The sequence below is a fragment of the Patella vulgata genome, chromosome 2, assembly GCF_932274485.2.
Source record: "Patella vulgata chromosome 2, xgPatVulg1.2, whole genome shotgun sequence".
In the NCBI taxonomy this organism is placed as follows: domain Eukaryota; kingdom Metazoa; phylum Mollusca; class Gastropoda; family Patellidae; genus Patella; species Patella vulgata.
Genome location: NC_065880.2, coordinates 43,127,408 through 43,143,442, shown reverse-complemented (window position 1 = coordinate 43,143,442; position 16,035 = coordinate 43,127,408). Strand labels below are relative to the sequence as shown.

Sequence of the window (16,035 nt, the reverse complement as noted above, 5' to 3'; positions counted from 1 at the left end):
TGGTGCAGGGCAGAGGGACTGACAAGGACAGTTGTCTAGTCGTTCGGATTATACGGAAAATGAAATGAAATGGGGTCTAGCGTCCTACTGTTTTGCTCAGACTTGGCTAATGAAGACGGGCATACGTCATACAGTGTGCTTTGGGGGAAATTTTGATCCCTTGGCCGTTGGAATTCGATGTAAGAGTAGGACATAGTACCGCTGCCCGAGCAAAATTTCCACCCATAGCACATTGTATGGCGTATGCCCATCTTCATTAATCAAGTCTGAGCACAACGGTTAAACCCCATTTCATTTCATTTTCTTATACAACCTGAAAGTCTCTAGACAAATTTAACAGGAAAGCTGAACCGGTACATGTACTTTCTTCAACCAAATTAATAGTCGTCGACATACTTAATTCAGCAGAACTTTATTTCAAATTAGTTTTATACGATAAAAAGGTTCATTTGGATTAACTAAATTATTGCAAATTAATTTTACCTTGACCAGGTCAGGTTATTTAAAAGCGATATTCAAGTTTGTTCTAATAGTACATTACGTGTACAAGATAGCACTATACATGTAAGAGTTGTTTTAAATTTTTCGCCAACTATAAATAAGTTAAAGGACGAGATAAGTCATGTCTGTGAAAAGCCATAAAGTAACAGTTATAGTTTTACAGACTATTCGTTGATAAAACTTGGTTTGGTATGCATATCAAATGACGGGACAAAAAGTTTCATCTTTTTATTGAGCCTTTCGAAAGAGTTAACTGGTCACTACATTTGCTTAGGAAGGTGAACGCAATCGTTAACTAACTTATTGCTGTAGAGTGTCTACAAACAAATGTGTGAAGCCCGGACGGACAAGGGAGACGACAGAATACGTCGACATGAAAATGTGGGTATATAATAAGTGCATTTTGGTAGTAAAATTGCGTTAGGCGTATGGTATCCTTTTAATGTTTTATCATTTTAATGCAGAATACTAAAAGTAACGCAAGGAGTGCACCACACGCTCGCCGCCACCATCGCCATTAATCAGATGCACATAAAGCCGGATTCCAGCAGGTATCAATATAATAATGGAATATCAGTCTGGTTATATCAAACAATGGGATGAACGGTCCAACTTCGAACCATAATATCATTCAATTTCAATATCACGGCAGCTCATGATAAGACAATTCGCTATTTAACAAGGCTGAACATAGAACCGTGGAGTAAATAATTTGGTGTTATTTTATTGTAAAATTTCGTTCCCATTAAAGATAATAATAGGCCTAATGGAGATAATACATCCATAGGCCAATGATTATCTTCAAGATCTCGTGACCGGAACGAATATAGGTCTCCAGTAGCAAGCTTATTTGAGTGAATAAAACTGGTTAATTGATCGTGGAATACCTTTGTAACCTTAACTAGCCTGTAGAAACTATTTGAAGCACTGTTATACAATGCACCGTGATAAGTTTTTAAAGAAATACAAACGCCCAATTGTCCAATTTTTAAACCATAGAAAGGTAACCAATAGTCACATGTATCAGGTCAATCAATGAAAAATTGAGCTGAGCGTTTTTATACTTCTTAATTAATGACATATAGGTAAACCCTGTAAACTGTTGAGTGTTCATTTCCAAATTACTCAAAGAAACTGGGACTTCTCTATTTGGAAACCAGTTTACATCACGGCCACTTATTTAATGTTTACACCCCTAGGTCAATGGCTTTCACTGTCATATTTATATGCCCCACTTAAAAATATAACAACAGATGTTAACTAATCAATACAGACGTCTGCTATAACAAAGCGAATTTACACCTTGATTTATGTACAGCTGATACAAGTCCTCCCTTAAATAAATCTAATAATGCTTGTTTAACCTCCGGAATATCTATCATTCTTTTAGATTTAACATCACGTTTATTCCAATCTAAGACAATACCTTCCAATTTGTTTAATTTTAGGGAACCTGAAAATAAACAAATCAAGAAATAATAATATGTATACCCTGCACAGTTCAATGCTAGTATGAATGCTCAAGGCCTTACAAAGTCTAGGTGCTACAACAGGCCGAAAATAGATGAGATTTTAATTTAATTTCAGTTTCTAGACTGGATACTAGTTTAATGTTCAGGGCAATCCTTCCACAGAATACGCAAACAAGGTGATTAAACAATATGTATCCAAATGATTTGAGTTTATATTTTGGAACTAGAAGATGGTGTTCTTGTTGAGAACCAAGTACAGTCCAGGAGAACATTATCATAAGCTATGTTTTGAATTATAATTTATAATGATCTGTTAATTGAAGGGAAATACTGATCTTCTGAGTACTATATTTTCAACCTACTAGAACATATTAGGAAAACAAATCAGCTACCCAGGCACTCTTACAATAACAAATGTGATATCTACTTTTAAGAAGGTCGTGCTAATACATAGCTTATTTACTCTTCTTTTAAATAAAGATCACCGACCTGATTTAACCAGATTTAGAACACGAAGAGGAGTTCCCACTGCTATATGACAAACATGTTTTGATAAATATTGCTGTTGTTCAGATGCCTGTAACATAAAATCATATCTATTTGGTATACAATTATCTGTATAAATAAAATCTCTTATAATATGTATTTCCTTTTTTAAAATGTGCATTACAGTATTTTTAAGGTGTTATCTTCAATTGACCAGAAGTGTAAGAAGTTAATATTCAATTAACCGGAAGTAACTATCATCTTGATGTTGTCACTGTGAACAATTAGTGCTTTAGTCCTTCAGAACAGCCTCTATGTCTGCCCATAAAGCAGGTTTGCACTATAACAATAATAATGGACTGAATTACATTTTTCACATGATAAGGTACATACTTGAATATATTTGTATTTGTCTGTAGCCATAAAATGTCTTTACACTGTAAACTATCTGTCAGCTGTTCAGAAGCTAGTTTGCATATATACTCTTCAAAAAAAGTAGGGGATATTCAGAAACAATACAAAACTGCGGAAATGCACTGCTGTTTATATTAGAGGTAACCAGTGTATGTTAATAACAGACCAATTGCCTACATATGAACATAAACAGTTAATATGGGGGGGCTTATCTGACGGCCCCATTTCACTTGCAAAGAGATACACTGTCAAAAGTGAAAATGTATAAACCAGCAAGCGGCAGTTTTCATCAAACCTTCTTGAAGTGTCAAATTTGACAATGAATCCCTCCCACATGTATGGCGCTATTGTGTGTCACATGTGCAGCTCAGTGGTTCTGTTGGGGCGATAAGTTCTTCATCTGTGAACATACTCTCAAAGCATGTCAAGTGTCCATGACTATTTATCATATCACAACCTGCATAGTATTTGCATTTCAATATCCCCTACTTTTTTTGAAGAGTATATTTGTATACAGTACATAGGTACTACTGTAATTGAACAGCCAACCTCAACTGGACAAAATCTAATATGACCAATACACACTAAAATTATAACTCAAGTGTTTAGGATAAATTGATTTACATGTACCTTTAAATGTTTTCCAAATAACTTGGCTGTTTTACATTTTTTGGTTTTAAATTCATTTAGTTCTCTATAAATAAAAAAAAATGTAATATAATTAAAAATTATCTGACTGACCCCCTTTATTTATTTAATAGTCAACCACCCCTTTAAACAATTCCTACTTTTATTTTTTAGAGGAGGGGGGGGGACTATAAATTCCATTAGATTCTAAATGATCCATGAATTCAAAAATATTAAAAACACCTGTAGAAGTGGACAATAAAGATATCTACTACCATACATTATTCTATACCTGCTGTGATATGTGATCCTCTCACATATTTCAGTTTACTCTGTGAAGTTGATAATCTATGAAATACAATACTGGTAGATGCCCTATAAATATTTAGTACATTTACCTGTTCAAATCAACGGCTCTAATGGCTGATGCAGTTAAAACAATAATTAATGGTGAACCTGGTTTTGATGTGATTTGTAATAATTTCGTCCACTTTGGGAATAATTCTTGTAAATAATCACTTGCTTTTTTCTCTTTTTCATTTGCTGGGAATAAATCTGATTCTGAAATATAAACAAAGGATAAATATTTCAATATTTTATAATGGGGAACATATTGCATACCATAGTGGTTTTTTTAACAAATTATACTTTAGATTCTGTTTTAATACTTTAATTAAATTATTATATTACTGAGAGATATGGACAACAAACCTGTATCTAATTTCAGGTCATCCCATTCTATTGAGGAAAGTTTGCCATCAAAATTGTTGTGAATAAACTCAATTAATTCTCCTTTCTTTGCATTCACAGGTTTTTTCTTTGCCAATTCTTCTGTTATTCTCTACAAAATAAGCATATTCATAAATTTGTTAGTAAATATTAATTTAATAAAAGACTGTGGACATGGACATGATGATCTGAGTATGTACAAGGGCTGGCTGAAAAGTTTTAAGTCTGAGAAGGATAGATCAATTGGGTTGAAACAAACTTTTGCCACCAACAAATACAATCACTGAATGAATCATAGACATAAGAACTGCAACTGTACTGTTATCATTGTCTTCGTACCAGATCATCTGGTGAACCTACCAAATGAAATGAACAGAAATGGACAAAACTGGCTATAAGGCAGTCATTAAGTACCTGCAACTGAAGGGACTAGCCCCAACGCAGATATATGCCGACATGGTCTCCACTTTAGGGAATGATGCCCCTTCCGTTTCCACAGTAAAGAAATAATGAAGACGGGGATATGCCATACAGTGTGCTATGACTGAAATTTTGCCCTGGCAGCGATACTATGGCGACCATAGTATAGCCTACTCTTATATCGAATTCCAACTGCCAAGGGATCTTTTACGTGCATGCCAATGTATACACAGGACCTCAGTTTTTCATCCCATCCAAATGACTAGACAGCTGTCCTTGTCAGGCCCTCCCGTCCTGCACCACTGACAAGGGGAAACCACGCCGGAAAATCCTGATGAACTTTCTTGGCCAATGCACAGATCGAACACGTGACCTCCAGGCTAGCGAGCAAACATCTTCCCCACTTAGCCACCATGGCTCCCCCACAGAGTAAAGAAGTGGGCTGAGGAATTTAAGCTTGGCAGAAAGAGCCTTAAAGATGACCAGCATCAAAAGCAACCATTTAAGAAAACATTACCTGGGTGCATGACATGGTGATGGCTGATCCACGATTGACCACTGAACATATTGCCAGTGTTGTGGGCATCTCTCATGAGAGGGTTGTGCACATTATCGCCAACGAGTTAGGAATGAAAAAAGTTTCTGGAAGATGGGTGCCAAAGCTCTTGACTGTGGATCATAAACATGTCAGATTCATGACGTCCCATGACAATCTGCGCTATTTTGAAGCAGATCCTGATAATTTTTTGGCCAGATTTGTAACCATGGATGAGACCTTGGTCCATCACTTTCATTTCAACCAGAATCTATGAATTCTTTGTGATGTAAGATACGTGTACATATATATTTCAAGACAATAATAAAAGATTTTTATATTAAAAAAAAACTATGTTCTTTTGATAGTATTGCTAAATTATTTTACACAAGTCACAACCATAATAAATATTAACATATCCTATTGTACAAATACATGATGCACATTAACTTACTTTTCTTTTTCTCTTCTTTTTCTTTTTAATTGGTGCATCATCTTCATTGATTACCTCTGTTTCTCGTGGTCGTTTTGAACTGATTTTCACAGGTTTCTCTTCATTTATTTCTTTTGAATTCTGTTCACCATCCGGATCATCACTTTCACCTGACTCCGCAACAATATTTTCTAATGAAAGAAAGAGTTTATTGCTATAATTATTATAATTTCAATTTCAAACAAATTTCCATCCAATCCCATTTAAGTACTTAATGTACAATGTAACATGTCACCATTTTATTTAAGATGGAATGAGAGAGACCCAGAGAAAACCCACGAGGCTGGACAGGTGATCCTACTCATTGCCACATACAACCGGGGAATCGAAACACGCCAGTTGACTCCATGACAAACCTTATGATACAGCACGCATGTGCTAACCATTCGGCCATCCAACCCCGCCAAGATGGAATGATGTGAAGGACACCAGAGGTTAGAGAGCAAAGAATTAAAATTATCTAGTCTTGACGTGGCATAAAAATTAATTAAAGTTTTTGTTGCATTGTTTGTGATATATTTTCTAACCTGACTAATTTTCCTTATATAACAGTAGCACACTTTACAGACAATTGCTTATCTGCACTTCCATACTCATATGTTTATCTAATAAAGCACTCCTGGCTGATGAAGATGAAGTAATTTGACTGTCACTTATTATTGTACATGGCTTTCAATGTTGCATTTTGAAGATCAAGTTATTATTTTCAGGTTTAGATAGCAGGAACTATTAGAAATCTCTGATAATAAATTAAAAACACTTATATGGATATAATACTTCTGAATTTATTAACATGCTATCCATATACATGTAAGTGTTTTTAATTTGTGAAATCTACTTCTATATGTCTGATAAGGATTATCTCTGATAATAGTTATGTGAAACCATAATTAAAAAATACAGGATACCACAACAAATATTTGATAAAATATTGATATACTATTTTAAAATTAAAGACAATAATTAAACGATAATTGTATGTAGTCTTTATAAAGGAATCAAAACTTGAAAAATAATCAAAGGTCATCGACAGTGAAAAGACAAACCATATAATAGATGGCAATTAATAATAATCAAACAATATTTGTTGGTGGTCTTTATTAACGAATTATATGTCAAGTTAGTATCATCTGAGGATAATAGCCAGTAATTTGAAGATAACCGAAGGCACTGACAGTTTATTTTGAGAGTAAACATATACAGTGCATTCTGTCACATCCGACCTCTGATCACTCCGGCACTCTGTTACATCCGACACCATTTTCATGTCCCGATTAATTATTAATTTCCTTATTACTTCAGCCAAAAAATCTCTGGGTAATTCGACCTCTGTACGTTCCGGATTACGACATCAATCAGCCGTCCCGTCATACGATTTCCATTGAATCGACACCGTATAATCCGGCCTTCAATCGGTGGGTGTGAAGCAAACACTTACCGATCAATTATCCGTAATAAAACACGACGAACAGGTTTCGATTGTAACTATTTTTGGGATTGAGAGAATTCAATTCCGGAACGTTCAATCGAGTACGCCCATTATCAATGAACACGTGATAGCAATATTTTTCATTATAACACCACTCCATATTCATCTCTCAATAATAGACTTTCTATCTGTAGACCTAATAATGAAATATTTAAATGTAGTTTACAATATAGAGGCACAGTGCTTTGGAATTCTCTCCCATATTCACTTAAAAATATTAAAAATCTTCATTTATTTAAGAAAAATATCACTAGGCATGTTATTTCTTCTTCTTAACCTGTAGCCTATATTTAATATATCAACTACTTACTACATATTATCTATCATATTACTTTTAGTTTTAAAGTTAAACTATTTAGCTTATCAATATATATTTGAATGTTTTGTGTGTGAGTATTTGTTAAGTGTCTTGTTCTATTACTGTCTTTTTCATTTCTTTGTTGTAAAGGGCAAAATTGTAAACAGGCTCTAAGCCTAATTTTTCACCTTTGAAAATAAAGATATTATTATTATTATTATTATTATAAGACACGAGTGCGATCAACTGAAGATGACGAAGAAGATAAATTAACAACAGACTTGACCTGTTCAAAATGCCTACGCATTAATGTAATAAAATTTTGAATGTACAGAAAGGTTTATCATTTTTAAAGAGAATAACATTCTGGTGATTCGAAGTTCTATGTAAGAAGCTACATTTTAATAATGCTTCCGGTTTTCGAAGTTACAATATTTCCGTCTAGAGAAAACTGGGTATTCCGACACTCTGCGTAATCCGACATATTGTAACGATCCCGTATGATGTCGGATGTGACAGAGTGCACTGTAGTACGATTTGCTTGCATGCATATCATGTAGAGCTTGTCTGCGATATCACCCCGGTGGAAGCGGACGTAAAATACAACTAACTAACAACATCATGTAGGGGTCTGCACATGTTTGTAATGGCTGATCAGTTCAAACATATTTTGTTGTTTTTAATTGAAAAATTCTACTTGAAAATAGTGTTCAAGTACATGTAGTATAAACTTGTATCAGATCAGGAGAGAAATGATTCCTTTTGGCGAAAAATAAAGTATCAAGGTGAAAAGTAGAAGTTAAGGTTTTTAAAATAAATAGCATTTTATACTAAATTTATAGCATAGAGGTGGGGAAGAGCGTTATTTTCATATTGGAACGATAATGGGAACGGTCAGCGGACAGAGACCGGTCACAGGCCATTCCTAAAGGAACTAGCAATTCCTAAAGTGTCGCCTGAAACAGTAAGTCAATGGAGAAAGAAATTGTGGTGTGATCCCAGACGTATAATCACAGTTGTCTCCCTACATGTACATCATCATAACATTACCACGTGTTAGATGTAAACAGTCAAAAAAAGTCGATGACAGTACATAACAATCGCCTCTAAAATTCCAGTTTGATTAAATAAGAACAACCCTTTATAACCTATATTTAAATGTCATTAAAGTGACACATATATGGTATATAATAATAAAACCAAGCCAATAAATTATAAATATACCCTGAATATAAAATCCATCTTCTAAATCGTCAGCCATTTTGCAGGTGCTTGGTATGTGAAGATTATTCAAGTATTTATCTTTTATTGGATTATTTAATTCGTGGTTATCTGCAGAGCAATGATAGAATACAGTTAGTATGTATAAAATTATAGTGAATGAAACATAAATAAGTAAAATAATGTGCGAAAACTTCTTTAATTTCAATTATTTGCTGAATACGAAAGTAAAAAGTTGAGAACTTTAAGGCCAATCAGCTAACTACTAGGCCTACTTCCTGTATAAAAGTAAACAGTCGAAGCAGCCGAAATTTGTAAAAAAGAAAAGGGTATCATTGCTAATGATTTGGATTTACCAAAGTCTTGTAATCTAATGTAACAAAGCTAACAGCATTTTCTCAAAAGAAAGCATCAGAATTTGTTATAATTAAATGGAAACCAAACCGATTGTCACTTGTAAGTTCACTGCCGAAGAAATGAAACTGGATTTTATTGGAAGTTCAAGTTACTAAATCCAGTCCAGTCGGACTAGATATCTAAGTGACTTTATTAGTACTAGCAAGATAACTAGAACGTAGAAAATGTATATTTTGACGTGTATGTGTAGGTTATAACATCTTGAAAGATCTTGTAATATAGGTTACGGTACCTCCAGTTTGGTCTGTCATTGAGTCAACTGGCGTGGTTTCGATTCCTTGTACGTGTCAAGAAGTAGGGTCGCCTGTCCAAACTCATGGGTTTTCTCCGGGTCCTCCGGTTTCCTCCCACTGCTAAAGACCCCTACGCGCAAGCGAATTATTGAAATAAAATTAAATCATATGTTAGTCCCGAAATGACCTAGTTTCTGTCGAGTGGACGTTAAACCCCATTTCTCTCTCTCTCTCACCTTCAGGTTGTGCTATCAAATATCATTGAACTTCGAAAATGGCATCGACTAAATAAATTGAAATTAAACATACATTCTGCAAGAGCTAAATCTGCCTATTGCATTTGCAGGTCTTTCTTTAGGTCTCAAATTTTATTTAATTATAAATTAGACATTAATTAACTTATCCAGGCCATAATCAACTCTCGATGTCATCACTAGCCTGCAATATTTACTGGATTAGGATCCAATCTGCTGCTCAACTTTCAATCATGATTTAATCATGAAATGGATAATCGAGAGACTATGTTTTTTATCGTACCGACTTTAGTAATGTCATGATGATCAAGTCTAGGCCGAACTTTCAATCGCTAAATTCTCGCTTCAGAAAGGATCAATTTGACTGAAATTTTCAGCAAATTGCCATTACATTATCTAGTTTTTAACTATGAATGATAGTGAGAACTGCCAGCTCTTTATCCCATAATGTATCTTTAAATTTTATAATTGTTGATACTTTTTATTACCACTAGGTCATGGAGATCAATCTTTATTCTCTGGTCTTCATGCTGCAACATTACATGGACTGCCAAAAGAAGCTTGTGAATGGCGTAGGTAAATAGTTTAAAGTTGATATGTTTATATTAATCTTTTAGTCAAGTTATTAGTTAGAGACATTTCCTAACTGGATAGAGTAATAATAAACTGTTACACATACTTATGGAAAATGGGTAGCATAAATTACCCAAATCCACCCAAATCTACCCAATTCCACCATTATCTCAAATTACATGTATAAGACAATAATTTATGCGATTTCCAAGTTTGGATTTGGAAGTTTTAACCAAATCCACCATAATTTAACTTCTATCATAATAATTTATATCGATATTTGATAATATCCTGTTCTTTATGCTAAAATGTCATTTAGAAATTAAAATCATAATTTTTTTGTGTCAAAATTCCTGCTCAAAATGGGATTTCCAAGCAAGTTTGAAAGATGTAACGAAGGGACATAACTCGTGTATTGCTTATTTTAAAATTGCATCTTGAGGAACATTTTTAACAAATATGTTACGATTTTAAATTAAAAATGCCAATTTATTTGGCATAAAGAACAGTATGTTATCAAATATAGATATAAATTATTATTATATGAGTTGAAATAATGGTGGATTTGGGTGGTTTTGGGTAAATCGTGCTACCTTGGAAAACTGCTACCTATATATTTCGAAGAGTATCCACTCAACATTATCAAAGTCTAGATGAGTATGTGTTGTAGTTTATGTTTATATTGTTTTATATGCCAGTGGTGTATTTAATAGAAATCAAGAAAAATGAATTATTTGAATCCAAATCCTTTGAGTGATAGAAGTGAGTTATTATTCAAAAATGAAGAATATTAAATTACATGTTCAATTAATCTTTTAATTTTAGGATTATATTTTTCCTTTTCAGATCATATGGGAGAGCACCAAGGACGATTCATTTAGAAGCAAGTTTTGTACCATATGATGCTGACATATTGCCTGATGAAACTACTAAAACTTTAGTCAGTCGGCCATATTTTCATATTTATTGGACTGATTGTGTAAGTTGAGTTATTAGCCTAGGGAAACATAAAATTGACATAAAACCGTGGAGTTAATGATTGGCTAATAATTGTACATTGTAAATACAACTGTAATAATGGTAGGATGACCCGTGCACTCTACAAAAAGTTGGTCTCGACACGGCTAAATGTGCACGCTTCAGTTGCGTGTCTCGAACTGATTTCTGACTACCCCGCACTCTCTTTGAGTCGTTAAATAGCCATGGCACGTGCAATTCTCTACAAATATATCAACTATTACAACCGTAAAAAATCGATTGTTGACGATTTTGAATAGCAGTAAAATTTAGCTTTTTGGTTATTACAGCAGCTTTAGAAATTACGTTTGTTTTATTTTTTAAATTGCTTTATCATTAACTGTACCGTTAAGAGCCGCATCTTTTGGTTTAGTACAAATAATATCTCTGAAACACTCAGGTTAGACAAGAACATGATACTAGCAGTAGTTTCATTTTACTTTTACAAGTTTCTTAAAACAATTGTTGAGTTGTCTAAAGTGCTTATTTCTAAATTCAATTTCTTGTTCTAGCTTTCTGTTATGTTTCGTAAAAAAGTAGTCTTGATTATCCCGACCTGTCAATCAGACGTAGAATGGTCGATAGACTGGTTAAGCGAGACTAATTTCAAAACAAGGGCACGTAACCTATCTTTTACTCAAAAGTGTCTGGATGTTATGGACGACACTTGGAACCAGTTTTCAGTCTATTATTTATATATGATTAATGGTCATAGCTTATTAAGTACAACATGATCATTTATTTAGTGACTATAATTGTGTGAAACTGATTTGAGGCTTGGCATATATATAAATATTGTGGCGTAATTGTCGAGATATTTGGAGATATTTATTTATGGTGGGTCACCCTAATAATGGTCAAAGATTTCGTCATTTTATCTTTCAGGATTTAGAAAGTTACAAGCAAACAGTTAGAGAAGACATTGCTGAATGGCATTCAGCATTAAAGGAAGCTAACATCCCTGATTGGTTGATAGTAGTTGTTATAAATGATGAAAGTAAGATCAAGTCCAAGTTGCTGCCTAGATCATCAGTTATTGACAAAGTACGCAATGACTTCTGCAGTAAGCAAGCTGATAGGTAATTATTCAAACTGGCTACATACATTTTAATTTTGGAGGAAGTTAATATTTATTAAAAAGGTCAGCTGATATGGATGGACATATCTTGATTTTACACCAAAAATAGAAACCATCATTACATTCCATAAAAACAAAATTTTACAGTTATGTCTATTTATGTAATGCATCTGTTACTATCTACGGTAGTTATAAATTGAAAAAGTCGACACACAAAAATTTATCAAACCATGATATTTTTGCAGGTGTATAGTTTTATCTGAACCAATGAAAACAGATCAGAAGACAGCTGAATCTTGGTATAGTTTTTTCCAAAGATTACGACAACTTTTACTTCAGGCCTTTAATCATCATTTAGACAAATATGAAGATAAAATGAGAAGTTTAAGAGAGAAGAGAAATGAACCTGGATGGAATTATTTTGATTATTTTATATTCCAGGTGAGAACATTAATTAATTGCAGTACTTAGTGTCATATAATTTGATAAGTAGTATTTTCAAATTAGTGAACAAATGTCTTCATTTTAGTCTGTTTTTAAGCAAATAGACTTACAGTATGCTCAATTTTCACTGTGCATGATGAGTATTCAATGGATGATCACTTGATCTGCATATTTTCAGCCCCTTTTTAATTTGTGAATCATAATTTTAGAGGTGAAATTGACGTAGCATTTCAACATGCTACAGGATTTAGTATGCGGTCTGAACCTTTGTAAATTTTAAACAGATTTCTTCCATTATGAACAAACTACTTAATTATGGCTATTAAAAACTTGCCTATGTGTTTGAAATCACCTCACGTTAAATAACATCCATTGTACAACTAAATATCCCGTCAAATAAAAAAGTTCTCATTGAACTCATCGCAAACATGGACATCAAAACATACAAAATTGGAAGCTAATTACGTCACTTATCGGGATGGATCAAATCGTACATGGGGGTCGCAGCAAGGCTTGTCTATCGTAACGGTGTTTGGCTCTGTTATGACAATTCAAATTTTGTGTATGAATAAGCTATTGCACTTGAACCCGGTAATGAGTTTGGGGGTTTATAAACATAAATACACATGTAGCCCGTTATTTTGTTTCTGTCTTGTATTAATTATTTGATAGAGAGTTGAAGGGGTATTATTTCTTTTGAATACATGAGCAGAACAAAAAGAACAACATTCATTTTATGGGCCTTGAATCTCAACTCCGATGGCATTTCGTAGATCTATTACCGGTACCGTAAAAGGTCCCATGCCATATGAGTTATTGTATGCTATACAGATGGAGTGACAATGGTTTAATTAAGAGCGAAACTTTCACGAGTTTTTCCAACGGTCTGAATAATTAACACACAAGACCTAATAATACGTACATTTTAAATACATTTTTATCCTGAACTATTCTTATCAAGAATGTTTCGATTTCAGTATCTGTCAAATAAACAAAAAAATATGTTTTTTAATCAGAATATTATTGACATCAACAGTCGAAACGTGAATTAAATGTGGAAATTATTGAGAAGCAATGACTTTTTTTCATATTTTTGTGGTAATCATAAAGCTTTGAAAATGGATTAATAACCACAGAGCATTGGGATTAGACCACGTTATGAAGTATGATCAATTAAAATTATGAATTAAAGTGGGTTTATTTATAAAAGTTAGCCACAAAGTTACCTATAAAAGTATATGGGAATTTTTCAAAAAATGTCAAAATTCCTGTCCCTGGAAACGAATTGGTTGTATGGAAAAAAAATTAAAGATTTGAAACTACTTTTTTACTTTATTATAAAGGGTGTGTAATAGATAAGTGAATAAAAATCATATTTGCCATTTATCATACTGTTTTTTGTGGAAAATCAATGAATCTGTATTCATGGTACTGCCAAAATGCGATGTCCCAATTTTTTTAGTAGACTTTTGACACAAACAAATAGATCTAAATTTCAAATAAATCTGTATGTTTCAAGTTATTATTATTTAATTTTGTTCTTCTGTTTGTGATTATATAATTTTTTTCATCCAACTTTGCTTGAAAAAGTGAAAAAAAATGATGAAAATGTTTGTCCCTAGAATTAAGTTCCTTCCTGTTACCTTGTGGAAAATTCCACTCAAAATATTGAACCCTCCCTCTGAACCAAAAAGAGGCTGTGTCAAACAAAGATCGCTTCCCTCAACCTTAGCATGGTGAAGAGTGAAAGGAGAAATTAATGATTGGTTTTTCTATCCAATCAATCAAAGGTTAAATAGGTGAGTAGTACTTTTTAAGTCTATCTATCCTGTTACTGATGTTTTTAGGATTTCTTATGTAGATTCATATTTTGAATTGACATCATTGTATGCTTTGTGGGGGTAAGATTACTTTCCCATCAATTAGTTTAAACAGTGGATTAACTATCACTCAATAATGATTGGCATAAGAGAAAAATTCCTGTCCTGTTACCTTCTCTCCTGTTACTGTATTTGGTAACAGGAAAGAATGTAGTAATGTTAATATGGTAACAGGAAAGACAATACGTAACAGAATAGAATTAGATGCTAAGTTTGTTGTCTTTAAAACAGTTTTAAAGAAAACCAAAAAAGTATAAATCTGATGAAATGACTTTTTACGGTTGTCCTTAAAATAATTATCAACAAAAACTAATAATTCTGGTTATCTTACTGAAATTCAAAAACGGGTAACAGGAAAGAAACAACATGTAACAGGACGGAATTGGCAGCCAAGTTCTTTCTTTAATAGCTCTTTCCCCTTTCTTTCAGTGATGATGCCATTGCCAGCTGCTGAGAAGCAGCGGTGCTACCAACAGGAGAGACGCAGGCCCTAAAAGGAGGGCTAGATATGTACAGGATGAGAACGACAAATACATGAAAGACAAAGAAACAGGAGAGAAGAAAACAGGTCAAAGATATGTCAAAAAGGGAACACAGACTGAAGAAAAAAGAATGGCGGCAGTATAAAAAAGACTTCAAATCACGACAGAAAGCTGCTGAAAATATTGTCACTCTTCCAGGGTCTGACAGAAATCTGGAGCTGATGAACAGAGAGTAATGTAAATAAAGAAGATGAACAGAGAGTAGATGAAGATGAATAGAGAGTAAATGAAGATGAACAGAGAGAAGATAAAGATGACCAGAGAGTAGATGAAGATGAACAGAAAGTAAATGAAGAAGATGAACAGAGAGTAAATGAAGATGAACAGAGAGTAAATGAAGATGAACAGAGAGTAGATGAAGATGACCAGAGAGTAGATGAAGATGAACAGAAAGTAAATGAAGAAGATGAACAGAGAGTAAATAAAGATGAACAGAGAGTAGATGAAGATGAACAGAGAGTAGATGAAGATGAACAGAGAGTAGATGAAGATGAACAAAGAGTAAATGGAGATGAACAGAGAGTAGAGGAAGAAGATGAACAGAGAGTAGATGAAGATGAACAGAGAGTAGATGAAGATAAACAGAGAGTAGATGAAGATGAACAAAGAGTAAATGGAGATGAACAGAGAGTAGAGGAAGAAGATGAACAGAGAGTAAAAGAAGATGAACAGAGAGTAGATGAAGATGAACAGAGAGTAGATGAAGATAAACAGAGAGTAGATGGAGATGAACAGAGAGTAAATGGAGATAAACAGAGAGTAAATGAAGATGAACAACTTCTTTCCTGTTACTATGTTTTCTTTCATGTTACTGCAGCAAAGAATTTCATTACATTACTCATGTTGTAAACAACTAAGAACGGTTTTAGATTTCTATTTTATTTCAATACTGACTAAGATATGCCAGTGCCT

At 33.5% G+C, this 16,035-nt stretch overlaps 2 protein-coding genes across 2 annotated transcripts in view; one reads left to right on the top strand and one right to left on the bottom strand.

The window, feature by feature from the left end:
* Positions 1-714: 714 nt before the first annotated feature.
* Positions 715-8,748, bottom strand: LOC126811396 (uncharacterized protein C3orf26 homolog). Its single transcript, XM_050536986.1, has 7 exons — positions 8,689-8,748; positions 5,639-5,808; positions 4,212-4,341; positions 3,899-4,061; positions 3,504-3,567; positions 2,463-2,550; positions 715-1,954 (listed from the first exon to the last, which is right to left on the bottom strand). The coding sequence occupies exons 1-7, from the start codon at positions 8,723-8,725 to the stop codon at positions 1,782-1,784; spliced, it is 825 nt and encodes a 274-aa protein (XP_050392943.1). The 5' UTR covers positions 8,726-8,748; the 3' UTR covers positions 715-1,781.
* Positions 8,749-8,960: 212 nt separating this feature from the next.
* The window catches only part of LOC126811389 (trafficking protein particle complex subunit 10), a 32,671-nt gene continuing 25,596 nt past the window's right edge, over positions 8,961-16,035 (top strand). The window contains exons 1-5 of the mRNA XM_050536975.2: positions 8,961-9,141; positions 10,084-10,165; positions 11,009-11,141; positions 12,065-12,258; positions 12,503-12,698. Coding sequence (XP_050392932.1) covers positions 9,117-9,141; positions 10,084-10,165; positions 11,009-11,141; positions 12,065-12,258; positions 12,503-12,698 — 630 coding nt within the window. The 5' untranslated portion in view covers positions 8,961-9,116. The remainder of the gene's footprint in view (positions 9,142-10,083; positions 10,166-11,008; positions 11,142-12,064; positions 12,259-12,502; positions 12,699-16,035) is intronic.

Coding starts and splice junctions, on each gene's coding strand:
- LOC126811396 (XM_050536986.1), bottom strand. CDS start 8,725: ATGGCTGACGATTTAGAAGATGGATTTTATATTCAGG. Junction 4,342..5,638: donor AAAAGAAGAGAAAAAGAAAA/GTAAGTTAATGT, acceptor CTTATTTTGTAG/AGAATAACAGAAGAATTGGC. Junction 3,568..3,898: donor AGAGCCGTTGATTTGAACAG/GTAAATGTACTA, acceptor TTTTATTTATAG/AGAACTAAATGAATTTAAAA.